General features: G+C 54.5%; 4 protein-coding genes across 4 annotated transcripts; 2 read left to right on the top strand and 2 right to left on the bottom strand.

Annotated features, from left to right (window-relative positions):
* Positions 1 to 2,108: 2,108 nt before the first annotated feature.
* On the top strand, positions 2,109 to 2,939 carry MYCGRDRAFT_37332 (uncharacterized protein; the record flags this gene model as incomplete). The annotated part of the gene is made up of 1 exon (XM_003855354.1): positions 2,109 to 2,939. A coding segment is annotated over one exon (831 nt), but the record flags the coding sequence as incomplete, so codon positions are not given.
* A 1,275-nt stretch (positions 2,940 to 4,214) lies between these two features.
* Positions 4,215 to 5,425, top strand: MYCGRDRAFT_55692 (uncharacterized protein; the record flags this gene model as incomplete). Its single annotated transcript, XM_003855355.1, has 3 exons — positions 4,215 to 4,439; positions 4,514 to 4,721; positions 4,821 to 5,425. The coding sequence occupies 3 exons, from the start codon at positions 4,280 to 4,282 to the stop codon at positions 5,269 to 5,271; spliced, it is 819 nt and encodes a 272-aa protein (XP_003855403.1).
* A 1,626-nt stretch (positions 5,426 to 7,051) lies between these two features.
* Positions 7,052 to 8,944, bottom strand: MYCGRDRAFT_35402 (uncharacterized protein; the record flags this gene model as incomplete). The annotated part of the gene is made up of 2 exons (XM_003855035.1): positions 7,052 to 8,473; positions 8,540 to 8,944. 2 exons carry the CDS (start codon positions 8,942 to 8,944, stop codon positions 7,052 to 7,054), a joined length of 1,827 nt encoding a protein of 608 aa, XP_003855083.1.
* Positions 8,945 to 10,799: 1,855 nt separating this feature from the next.
* Positions 10,800 to 12,779, bottom strand: MYCGRDRAFT_37533 (uncharacterized protein; the record flags this gene model as incomplete). Its single annotated transcript, XM_003855034.1, has 1 exon — positions 10,800 to 12,779. The coding sequence occupies one exon, from the start codon at positions 12,777 to 12,779 to the stop codon at positions 10,800 to 10,802; it is 1,980 nt and encodes a 659-aa protein (XP_003855082.1).
* Positions 12,780 to 12,924: the final 145 nt, after the last annotated feature.

Genomic DNA, 12,924 nt, shown 5'->3' with positions numbered 1-12,924 from the left:
ACGCCCACGCCCACGCCCTCCCGCCTGTGCTGGTGCTGTGCCCTTTATCGATTCATCGACTTTATATCAAATCCTCTGACCTGACCAGCTCTGACACACCTCCGGCCTCGATCTGCGATTGACTCTTCTGAACACGGGAGGGATCAACCCTGCAGCCCTCGCATTGCACATATCCGGTTTCTCTGTTCATACGTTCGCCCTCCCTGCCACGAGCTCAGCTGCCGGACCACATCGCTGCTCACATTGTACACGCTCCGTGCACAACATTGCTGCCTCGCCAGGCCGACCTTCTCCAAACTGGTCGCCTTACTGCGCACCCCGATAACATCTCACATTCATCCAGCCTTGTTGTCGGCGCGGCTGCCTCGCGCGTCGCTGGCCAGTTCGTCTCGAAATTGTCCTTCACCATCGCGACTGCGAATTTCTCCGACTTACTCATCCTACGCGGCGTAGACGCTGTAAAAATCACAACTTCGTCATTCATACGACGATTTACACAGCAATCTTGGTTCTCCAAATCTCGTACATTTTTTCGTAAAATGTCCCATGGTGCAACCAGCACCTGCAATATGGCCTTTGCGAACCACGCGCGTGCATACGACTCGACATGCAGCGTCGCAGCAAAAGATAATGCCGAATCTGTCTGGCAACCACGCTCGTTCACCAGCGTTGCGAAATCGTCGGAAAAGAGCAGCTCTGCAACAACATTGAATCCCACCTTTGGCGGTCGAGGCAACGCATGGGGTTCGAGCAGTATTTGGAGTGGTGGCATATCGAGCAGTTTGGCGTTGGCTACCAATACACGGGAGAACTCAGTATCAAGGGACACCCCACCATCTGGGTCGTTCCTTGGAGACGTCGAAGGCAAGACTGGGTCGGGATCACTCGTGGAGTCCTCCATATCCGACGACTACCCTGGACGACCATCCTGGAGTACGAAGAGAAGCGATGCGGCCGCTCGATCGATTCCGAATGCGCGCTACACAGATGCTTCGCTTGCGCAGCAGCGAACCTCGAGCAACGCTGGGCTCCTGCAAGGACCATCATCCTCAAACGGCACTCCACTTTCCTTTGCTTCACGCCCACCAGCTCATGGTCTGAATACTACAACTTCCACCCAGACTCGGCCGACATTCGGCACGTCCTTTTCTGCTGCTGCTCCAAGTCGAGGCAGCGAGCAGCCACCTTTCAATGTGTATACAAAATTTGACAGGCCGCCGGACCCAATGCAACGAAAGCCGGACTCGGCCATTGGTTCATGGGCAGACACCACCACAACACCTTCACCAAGCGACGAAAGGCGTCCTCAACTGTCTGGTCAATTCAGTCGTACGGGAAGCATGCCAGTATCTCGTGACGGAAGTGACCCTCCATCTCGCCACGGTGAAGAACAGCCTATCTTCACACGTCCCGACTACTCTCGACCATCGCAGCGCGATACACCCAACGAGTCTCGCGCCCCTTCAGTATCGTCACGGAACGGAGCTTACGGTGGCTACTATCAGCAAAATGCCGATCAGATGATGATGCAGTTCGGACAGCTCAATGTCAACGGTGATGCTCGAACGGGCGTCTCCTATCGAACGACTCCCGCGACGAATGGCAGAAACCATCAAGCTCAAGCTCGTGGCCCAGTTCCGAACTCAAGCAACGGCAACAGCAGATTCGAAGATGTTGAGGAGATCGATCGAAGCAACATGATGTACTTTGGTCTCAATGACTATCCTGGATCGCAGCGACCGAGCAACCAAGGAACGCCTTCAAATGCGTCATTTGCCGAACGCTTTTTGCAGTCCGGCAGTGCCCACGAATTTCGCCCAGGACAGCCATACCAAAGCAATGCCATGTCCGTCCGCTCCTACGACAGCCGTCCAGATCTCCGATCAGCATCAGAATGGCAGGGTCTGGGAAATGGCTCTCTGCCATTCGCTCGGCGGTCTCCCGGCCTGGCCGAGCATCAGGCATATCTCGATCCGCGAATACAACAATTCATGGCGGCCCAACTCCGCAGTCAGTATGCTGCCATGTACAATCCGTACATGCCGAGCCCCATGCAGCTTCATGTTTCTTCACCCTATCTCGGCCTCGCGCACGCCAACATGCCAGGTATGGATGGTCAGCCACATCGAGACGGCGCTCCAGGCGAGGGTGTGCAAAGCGCACTCATGTACGAGTTCAAGTCCAACACCAAGACCAAGCGATATGAGCTGCGAGATATCTACGACCACATTGCTGAATTCAGTGGGGATCAGCACGGATCACGATTCATTCAGACCAAGCTCGAGACTGCCAATTCGGACGAGAAAGAACGTGTGTTTCGTGAGATCGAGCCAAACGCCATTCCTCTTATGACGGATGTGTTTGGAAACTATGTCATTCAGAAGTTCTTTGAGCACGGCGACCAGACCCACAAGAAGATTCTCGCCAACAAGATGAAGGGCCAGGTGCTCCAGCTCAGTCTTCAGATGTATGGTTGCAGAGTTGTACAGAAAGCTCTCGACCATGTTCTTGTCGACCAGCAGGCCGTGCTCATTGGCGAACTGGAAGGAAATGTGATCAAGTGCGTAAAGGATCAGAACGGCAATCATGTCATCCAAAAAGCGATCGAACGGTGTCCACCAAACACCATTAACTTCATCACCAACGCCTTCCGCGGACAGGTTCAACATCTCAGCATCCACTCGTACGGATGTCGCGTCATCCAGCGCTGCTTGGAAAAGTGCGACCTTCCAGCAAAGTCGATGATCATGGCTGAGCTTCTGGACGGTATTCCCACGATGATCTCTGATCAATACGGCAACTATGTCGTTCAGCACATTGTACAACACGACGATGGAGAAGGCAAGCGCCGAGTCCTTCAGATCGTTGGACGAGGTCTGGAAGGCTACAGCAAGCACAAATTTGCCAGCAACGTGGTTGAAAAGTGCTTGGAGAGAGCGGATGACTCGTGGCGTCGCAATGTGGTCCTAACTCTCGGGCAAGGCAACCCGCAGAGGATGGGCAACATTCATGGCATTCACATCGGAGATGGCATCTTGGTCAACATGATCAAGGACAATTTTGGCAATTATGTGATCCGTGAGTACCAATTTGCTTTTACCCTGAAAAGAACCGCCATATTGACAGTCTTCCCAGAAAAACTTCTCGACACACTGGCACCAGATGATTACCATCTCTTCCTCGAAGTGCTGCAACCAGCCATGATTCAAGCCAAACGCACCGGTTGCGGCAAGCAAGTCCTCTCCATTGATAAGAAAATGCATCGCTTCGATCCATACCACAGCCACAACCTCGCGAACAATATGCCGTTCGACCGGAACGGCTACCCAATGGACAATGGCTACCAGATGGGAGTACCGATTGCGATGCCTCAGCACCAATTTGCGAGCAACTACAATTCGGCGGCGACTACTCCGCCTCCGCTGACGGCTGATACGAGGAGTCTGCAGAGTTCGGGCGTGCCCAGTATCAATGGTGATACGATGGAGGGTGCGAGCTCGAGTCGCAAGGGAAGCGATCAGGGTTTCGAGGCAGGTCTTGTCAGGTGAAGTGTTGCAATGAACGACGAGGACGGAGGCATCTGAACGACGAAGCCAGACAGGAAAAGTGGTGGCAACAGGACTGCACGAAAGCGCTGAGTGACAGACGACAGGACGGAGCGAGATGTGCAGCAGGCGTACAGAGCCCAAAATCAACAGACACAGGAGGAGGGTGGCACTTTTGGCATTTTCCTTCCGCCCGCAAGATCTTGAATGAGCGAAATTATACGGCAGGACGTATCGTCGGGAACCAGATATGGGAGGAAAGTGAGGATATGGGAGGCCGATGGATGGATATGGAATGATCAAAAGACATGAGCATGAATTATGGACAGCAAGGATAGATACCCACTTTTGTATGAAATACTATGTACGGTTCTGTGACAGACGGTTTGATTTGAACTGAATCGGTATGACCGCAGACAAGTTGCATCAGCTATCGTGAAAGTCCATTTTTCTACGGAGCAGATGTGTTCCCAGCGTGAAGTTGAAGAAGCAACGGAAGGTCGTCGGCAACATGGAGGTCCGTGCGACCGGCTCAATCGCGGAGCATTTCGTCACCCCCAATGGATTGCTTACCGCGGCAGCACAAGCTCTTTGGAGCCGGTCGAGAGCTTCAGCAAGATTTCGTCTCTACCTCTCCGTCTTCGTCCGGCTCGTGTTTCTCTATACCTTCGCAACCTAATACGATTACACAACACCCGGTTTGACGCCGATCTCCTCCGACTCCAAGTTCGAAGATGTCTGAGCTGGTGGACACGCTGAAGAAGACGGTGGAGAAGTTGGAGCAACGGATCGAGGACTTGGAGCAGCGGATACAACATGGCAGTGGCGGCGCCGCCACTCAAAAAGCGGGTGCTGAGAGCATTCGCATGATTCTGATCGGACCACCTGGTGCTGGTATGTACATTGTGGACATACGAGCAGTCCTGCCAAGGAGCGTCTCACTAACGGCGGATTTTCCTGGCGCGCAGGCAAGGGAACGCAAGCTCCGAACATCAAGGAGAAGTTTGGCTGCTGCCATCTCGCGACCGGCGATATGCTCCGCGCGCAAGTCGCGCAGAAGACCGATCTTGGCAAGCAGGCGAAGAAGATTATGGACGAGGGCAAGCTGGTCTCGGACGAGATTATGATTGGCATGATTGAGAAGGAGTTGGAGAACAACAGGGAGTGCCGCAATGGGTATGTTTGAAGACATGTCAAAAACGCGGCGCATGAGTGGAATACATGCGCCGCGCCCACGGTCCCAAGCCGACAGCATGCTAACGACGGACTTGTCAGATTCATCCTCGACGGATTCCCTCGCACCGTTGTCCAGGCCAAGAAGCTCGACAGCATGCTCCAAGCCAAGCAGCAAGCCCTCAAGCACGCCATTGAGCTCAAGATCAACGATGATCTACTCGTAGCTCGCATCACTGGTCGTCTCGTGCACCCAGCTTCCGGCCGTTCATACCACAAAATCTTCAACCCACCGAAGAAGGATATGACCGATGATGTCTCCGGCGAGCCATTGGTGCAGCGGTCTGACGACAACGAGGCGGCCCTCAAGAAGCGGTTAGGGACGTACCACGAGCAGACTGCTCCTGTGGTGGACTACTACCGGAAGACGGGCATCTGGACGCAATTGGACGCTAGCAAGAAGCCTGGTGAAGTGTGGAAGGATATGTTGAATGTCTTCGACAAGGGTGCCGCAAGCCAGGGACTCCTCAGCAAGATTGGCCTGAAGAACTAGAAAGCTGGATGCATTGGATTGTTGGCAGATGGTGGTAATGGGAATATCGCCTCGTTGCGAGCATCCGAGCCAATGGAGGGAGGGACCAGCAGCAGCCGGTGAGTACCACCACCAGCTTGAGGCTGAGCATACGGGCTGCGAAAATGTAACATACAGGAAGTCTTCTCTCGTTGTACTAGTGAAGCTCCCCTAATGCGAAGACATTCCTCCAATCACCTGGTAGACTATCGGCTGCTCCTGCTGTGTAGATCCTGCACATGTGCTTCCCTCGCTCGATCGCCCACGCCTTCCGCCACGTCGCTCGGAGCGGCAGGTGCATACACTCGGACTCTCGTCTCGGAGAACTTCATGTCTTGACGCTGCCTCATTCACTGACTTCTCAGGCACTGCACTCTCGCGTTCAATGTCGAATTGCAGACGCCACTACGGAATCGACATCAACTCCTACCTAGGCGTCGAGTTCCCCGAAGATCGAATCAAGCTACCGGCAAGCACCTCTTCCTTCATCAACTACGACACCATCACCAGCTGACGACCATTTCTCAGTCTCACCGCAAACAAAAGTCCCGCCGCCAGCGACCCGGCTTCGCATTCCGTGACTCTCTCGTCAGCCGCCTCTCACACATGACAACTCCTTCGATCATGCTTCGCGACACGTCGAACAGCATCCGTCGCTGGCGCAACAGTCAAGGCTCTTCTTCCGGTCCGACAACTCCTGTAGGCGACCGCAATCTCACCGTCAAATCCGCATACTTCAATGCCACGCCGACTGGCAACACTGCCTTCTTGCCCACTTTACACTCCACACCTCCGATGCCGACGTTCCAGAAACCGGACATGCAGCGCTCGCCGACGACGCCGACTGGTCTGCCAATCAGGAAAAAGAAGGAGAATGGGCCGCCGCGAATTCCCACACCCGTTGGAGACAGCACGACTATTACTACCAGCTTCTCACCAAAACCGTACATGCCTGTCGTCACGCCAGCTAGGGGTCTTCCAAGCGGTGCGACAACCACGCGCAAGGTCCCGCACAGCAAAGCATCCGACTTCGCGACCGACCGAGTGCAACACACCGAATCACTCCCCGAACCGTGGACGACGAAGCAAGATCGGCTGATCTGCGTGCAGGACGCCAAGGGCCGCTCGCTGGAATACATCGTCAAGAAACTTAGAGAGGAATGCCCAGAATTCGGAGACCAGATCTTGACGACTGAAATGGTCGACAAGAGATTGAGGATTTTGGACTTTGATTTGACGTGGAATGGGTGGAGCGAAGGGTTGAAGGAAGCGCAGGTTTCGGCGGCGAGGAGGGAGAGAAAGGGTAGGGAGCAGGCGAAGAAGGGAGTTGAGGCGGAGGTGTCGTTGGAGAGTAGTCGCAGTGGTGATAGCGAAAAGGGGTCGAGGGTAGGTCTTTGATGGCTATGGCCGACACTTCAAGATTTGCGCGGCTGACGGAGGCGACAAGAGAGACCTTGTGTCTACAGCGAGGGAGAAGGGCAAGAAGCGGTCGAATGATGTGGACGCTGGGTTGACGGGTACCGGGCGCAGCATCACGAGCGCCTTCTTGACGGGATTTCGGTCCTGTGTTCTTTGAAGCTGAGATGGCACTGGATTTGGAGTGCCCGCGGGTTAGTTAATGGTAATGTGGACGATCGCATCAATACTTCCTGACGGCGTTTTGCTATCGTTAGAATTTACAATGCCAGCATATGTACAAGCTACCTTCACCTCCAGTATATCGCATCGATGTCATTTCACATGATCTCGTCCATCATACTCATCACACGAATCCCGCCGCCGTTGCCTTCTCCCTATACTCCTCAAACGTAGTCGCCGCCCCACCCTTCGTGTTGTTCTTCGCTCTTGCTTCCCAGTCGCTTTCCTGGCCATTCCTCCCTTCCCACACATCCTCCTCATCCGCGATCATGCCCTGAAACCTCTCCTTTTGCTGCTGGCCTCTCGTGAAGTACACCGCGCCACTCTTCTTCTCCGCCACCGCCTCGTTGACGAGCACATACCTCACTCCACTGCCGGGCGTTTCGAACATCGCGTCTGCCAGCAGTCGTTCCATCACCGTTCGAAGACCTCGCGCTCCGGTACCCATTTTCGTGGCGGTCCGTGCGATGGCGTGCAGGGCGGGAGTCGTGAAGCGTAGCTCGATGGAGGACAAGGCGAAGAGTTGCTGGTATTGCTTCAAAAGGCTATTACGTGGTTCGGTGAGGACTTGTACGAGAGCTGGAATGGACAGAGAGGATAGTGCGCAGGACAGAGGGATGCGGCCGACGAGTTCGGGGATGAGGCCGAATTTCTGGAGGTCTTGGGGTTCGACTAGGTCGAGGGTATTGTAGGTACGCTTTTGCTTCTTCTGGTTGGGCTCTTGGGAGGTTGGCTCTGGGGAGGAGTAGTAAGGGAGATGCTTTTCGAACAAGTCGTCTTCGCCTTCGAGGATGGTTTCGTGTTGGTTGGAGGAGTTCGATGACGAGCCTGGAGCGGCGCGGACAGTGGCTCCGAAACCGATGCTGCCTTTGCTGATGCGGTCGAGGACCATCTTGTGGAGACCGTTAAAGGCGCCAGCGCAGATGAACAGGATGTTGTCGGTTTTGACGCTGTAGACTTCGCCTTTTTGAACTCCAGAGGCGGAGGATTGGCCCATGCTGCCGCCGGAGAGTGGACTGTTGGTCGGATACCCTGCTCCTTGTCCTCGCTTCCGATCGGTGGAACTGCTTCGTTCTTGTTTGGCTTGTATTTGTAATGTGGTTCCCTCGATGATCTTCAGCAACGCTTGTTGCACGCCTTCGCCGCTCACATCCTTGCCGTTGGAGACTTTGGCCGTGGCAATCTTGTCAATCTCGTCCAGACATATTATCCCTCTTTCGGCCAGCTTCACATCGTAATCCGCCGCAGCGAGCAATCTCTGTACACACACCTCGGCATCTTCTCCGATGTATCCTGCCTGCGTGAACGGCGTGCAATCCGACATGCTGAACGGAACATCCAACACCCTCGCCAATGTCCTCGCCATCAACGTCTTGCCCACGCCCGAAGGTCCCAGTAATAATACATTGCTCTTCTCAATCGTCAACGGACTATCATCCTGCAGCGGAGACGCACCCGGTCGATCCTGCGGCCTCGAATGTGGTCCCGAACTGGGCGGGTATAGGTTGATCGTTGTCTGCTGCTGGCCCGGAAACTCGTCTTCATTCTCCCAATCCTTCGTCAGCGAAGGCACCACAATCCCACGCTTCAGGTGCTCCTCCCTACCTTCTACCGGATGTCGTGGGTGGTGCGCCATGCGTCTTCGCTCCTCGGCCGCTAATTGCTCCTCCTCTTCGTCATCACGGCGTTGCAGTTCTTGTATTCGCTGGTAATGGTTGTAGACAGCGGTCGCGAGCGTCTTCTTCGCCCGCTCTTGGCCGACTACGAATTGATCGAGGTGCTGCTTGAGGATGGTCGGCGTGATGCGTGGCGCTCCGATGTTGGACGCACCGCTGAGTGGACCTTCGGTGGGAGCTCCGGAGTCGTATACACCGCTGTAGCCTTGATTCGAGAAGTCGGATCGCACGTAGGACCCGGACGAGCGACGCATCCGCGATGTGCTTAGATGTCTTCGAATCACAGCGGACAGGCCCAGGTAGGTCAGCCTGGCTTGCGGCGTGTATGCGAGAGCGACCATTGCCAGAGGCTGGCAGTCCAGATCGATCGCAATGAGGAGCTGGACCGGCCAGTGTGGAAGTGACGGAGTAGTAGCGAGTTGATTGTATATGGACTGTACATGTATAGCGATGTTGAATGAATGTACAAGATGACTACAAGTCTATCTATGATGTCGGACTCGACAGCTCCCCAGAATCAGACCTCCACCTTTCCCCACATCTCGGCCATCTTCACCTGCGCTCAGCCTTCTCACACCATTGCCCGTCCCAAGATGTTGCTTTCGCTACCACTGACCCATTCGCTGGAGCTTGCTCAATATCAACCGTACGCAATGGCCATCCTGCTCATTGATAATGGGACTTATCAATTGACATCTCCCGCGTCAACCCTCCATTCAAACTTCCGAAGTGTCTGAAGAGGACGTGTCCCAATCCGCGTAATGGGAATCTACAGGCGTTCCACGGGAAATGAGCTTCTTGGCCTCAGGACACTCATCAATGTGACTGATGAAGTCGAGTCTCGACCATGCAATTTCTTCCATTGCATTCACAACTTCGTCAACATGTCGCCCTGCGATCATCAGGTGTGAGAGATGCTCGGGAACCCAGTCGTACGGAGGATGTGGCTTTTCGGACTCCTTGCAACCCCGGCACCAGGACCCGCGTTCAACCCTTTTATCAGGGGCTAGATACGGGAACGACACCGACGCCATACCAGGGTAAGTGTCGGAACTCGCGCGATATGTCTCCTTCGGCTCGAAAACAAAGGTCGGACCGAGAGGCGACAGCGGTGCACTCTGCAAAAAGCAGAAACGATGATACTGCGTCCAGGACAAGCGCCCCTCGGAGTATTTGGCTGTTACATCTTGTTGCATTTGTTCTTCGGTCCCATTCGATTCTAGAGCCAACCTCTTCGCCGAGCCTACGGAGACCAGCCACATCGGTCGCTGACGGGATCGGGGGTTTCCATATTTGACGTGATAAACCCCAGGCAGGCTACGCATTATCGGCAGCTTCTTGACACGGGTGGTCGATAGTCCAAAGCATTTCTTGGCCGTAGATAGCGGAACTATTCACAAGCTTTGATTCTTCCAGAGGCAAATGTAGCAGCAACGCTGGCATGTCGGGAGAAATAAGAAAGGTCCATAGCATTGACAAGACGCGCACTCCGGTGAAAGTAAGGCAGCATGAACCGTGGCCGAGGAATGATATCGGATCAGTCTTGTCTTCCCGAGAGCAGCTAGCGCAAGTGGAGCATGTCGCATGAGATCGGAGTATTCCTGCAGGGATGTGACGACCTCAAGTCCCCGGGAGCAGGTTCTCGTCATGTCTGAGAGGGTCTTGAAGTCCAGCATCGCGAAGATGGCATGAAGTAGCTCGAGTGGGAGAACTTCCATATTTCCCAAGGAAGATGAATTTGATGCGCGGCGAATAGTTGAGATTTTCGCTCGTTCGGTGATCTTGATCATCCCCTCGATCATCTTTCCCGGCCGATAAGTCGTCAGTGAGATCTTGCGCTCAAGCTCGACATCCCGGGGAGCCATTATGCCTCGCAACGCACGATTTGCCCCTCAGTGCCTGAGAATGTGCAGTTTGAGCACGAGAGCAGAGGCGCAGAGTCAGGACCTGAACTTATATGTGAGTAGTAAGCGTACTAAGTATGTGCGGGTAGCTCAACACGCCAAAGAGTTAGACTCACGAACAAAACCTGGTTCAGCTTCTGTACAATCAGAGGCCGGAGAAATGTAATCAGCAGCGAGCAAGGAGGACGGACCTTGATTTTTTTCATGGTACTACCTGATGAACCTGTCCAAGGCACATCCATGTTCATAGCGCCGCATTCCAATACTCTCAACAGATAGGTCCTTTCACATTCTATTCTGCTTCGAACGTCTCCGCCGTCCAGCCGTACGTCCTCTGCAGCCTTCTCGAGAAGATCAACAACCCATAGCCTTCTATCTCGGAGGCGTGAGGACGATGTAGAGTCAAAGAGCGACCCGCTCCCATCGACTCCGGAGGATTGAATGTGTATACTGAGCCGCCCTTAGGCGTCACCGAGAAGTGCAGGTCCGCCATTGCCGTCGCGAAGTCTGCCCAAGCGACCGATCCTCGTGCGGTTGCTTTGGCGAAGATGGTGTGGAAGACGGCAGCCGTCGATGCCTTGACTTTGAACTGCGGAGCGGGCACTGCAACGACCTCTGGCTCGGGAGCTGCAATGGCGGTGATGTCGTATGCGCTCGTCTCATCAGCTGGGCGTGTTTTCGCCTTCTCTCTTCGTTGCTCGATCCGGAAGCTGGCTGGCTTGGCCTCGTCAGCTGGTAGTGGAACGTATGGCTGCTGGTCCTTCTCGGCTCTTTCAAGGCGGAGCTTGGCGTCCGAGTACTTCTTCTCTACATCCTTCAGGCAGTCATGTAGCAGGTCCTCGTACAGTAAGCCCAACCGTGTTCCAGCTCGCTCAAGCAAGAACTCGTTGAGTGATTGCAGAGCGTTGCTGGCGACGCCCGGTTCCAAGAGATTGTCAACAGGCACGAGGTGGTCGCCGAAATCAGCTTCCGGCTTGTGTTGAGCCAATTCGGTGTCCAGCTCCACCGTTCGACCTGTGAAAAGGATGCCCAGCTTCTTCGATCCAGCCACCATCGCGAGAGAAGTCGACAGAGTGTGCATGAAGCTGAGGATGATTGCCAAATCACCGAGCGCTCGAACTTGATCCTGTTCGAGTCGCTCAAAATCGTCTGGGTATCGCGTGTTGTGGTCATCAAGCTTCTGAATCCATTTCGCAGCCTCCGTATGCCGGGTGTCGTTGTGACACAAACGTAAGATATAGTGGAGCTGGGGGTTTGAGGCCGTATAGTCCGATGGCTGGCGTTTGAGGGCGATCTTGGTTGTGTCGCCTGTCGTGATCCTTTTGAAAGTACCCGCGGCCACCCCGAAAGGAACCGACATCTGCCGCCTGAGTTCGGCCTGTGCGCGACGATACTCCAGATGGCATGTGTTCGAAAGCTCCTGCATGACCAGCGGCCGCTTGATCTTGTCATCCATGCCGCCGCCCTCCAGCATACGGAGTAGGTGAACAATGTATTCCCAAGTGACAAGAGCTTTGACTGAATCACACATGACCTCGAAGAATGCGATGCTGAGGTATTTGTCGGTAAACATCGGAAGGATGCGACCTCGATCGTCAGGAACGAGCTCTGGCCGGCTCATGTTTTTCATATTCACAGCATGATTGAGCACAATTGGCTCGCTTCGTAGGAGCTCCAAGTAACTCTCCGACGCCGCCTTTTGGTCCGCCGCATGAGCGATAATCTCAGCGATGGATGCTTTCAAAGGCTTGGGCTGGAGGGTAAGCTTCGCCATCGCATTTCCTGGGTCCGCCGTCGCCCGTTTGACCGACGAAGGGTTCTTTGGCCTGCTCTCGAGATCTAGGTCGAGAATCTCTTCGACGAGGTGATTGTAGAAGATGAATGTCGAAGTTTGCCTGCTGAGCAGGAGACGAGCTTTGCTGGGCGAGAGTGTCGAATGAGCGCCAGCGCCTATGACTTCACGGTCGCTTGGGCCTCCATTTGCGCCTTCCACTTCTTGACGCTGTAGCTCCGTCTCCGCTCGAAATCTCCAGCGATCAAGAAAGAAGTCCGGAGTAGATGTGACGTCTCGCAGATTCCAGTCCGGCAGAAACTGCTTGAGGCCATCCAGGCCTGGATCGCGGGAGTGTCTGAGGACTCTGCCCTCGCCGACAGCCTCGCGCATTGCTTTCTCACGTTGCTTAGGTGTAAAATTGCGCCAGATCTCTTGGACTTTGCCGCCAACATTGCGGTGCTTGCGGAGAAGGTCTCGTTGTAATTCGGAAACGTCCATCTCGCCCACCTGTTCGAACCCGTGGCTACTTAGACTCGTCATGGTGGACGGTGACACTGTCGATGGAGGTAAGCTGTTCACCTTTGTCGAGAAGCTGTTTGCGCAGAATGGCTGTATCAATCGGTGTTGGAAGTCGAGAGCATCG

Source organism: Zymoseptoria tritici, chromosome 2, assembly GCF_000219625.1.
Source record: "Zymoseptoria tritici IPO323 chromosome 2, whole genome shotgun sequence".
Lineage (NCBI taxonomy): Eukaryota > Fungi > Ascomycota > Dothideomycetes > Mycosphaerellales > Mycosphaerellaceae > Zymoseptoria > Zymoseptoria tritici.
Note: the sequence above shows the minus strand (reverse complement) of the source record. Positions and strands in the feature narration are given on the sequence as shown.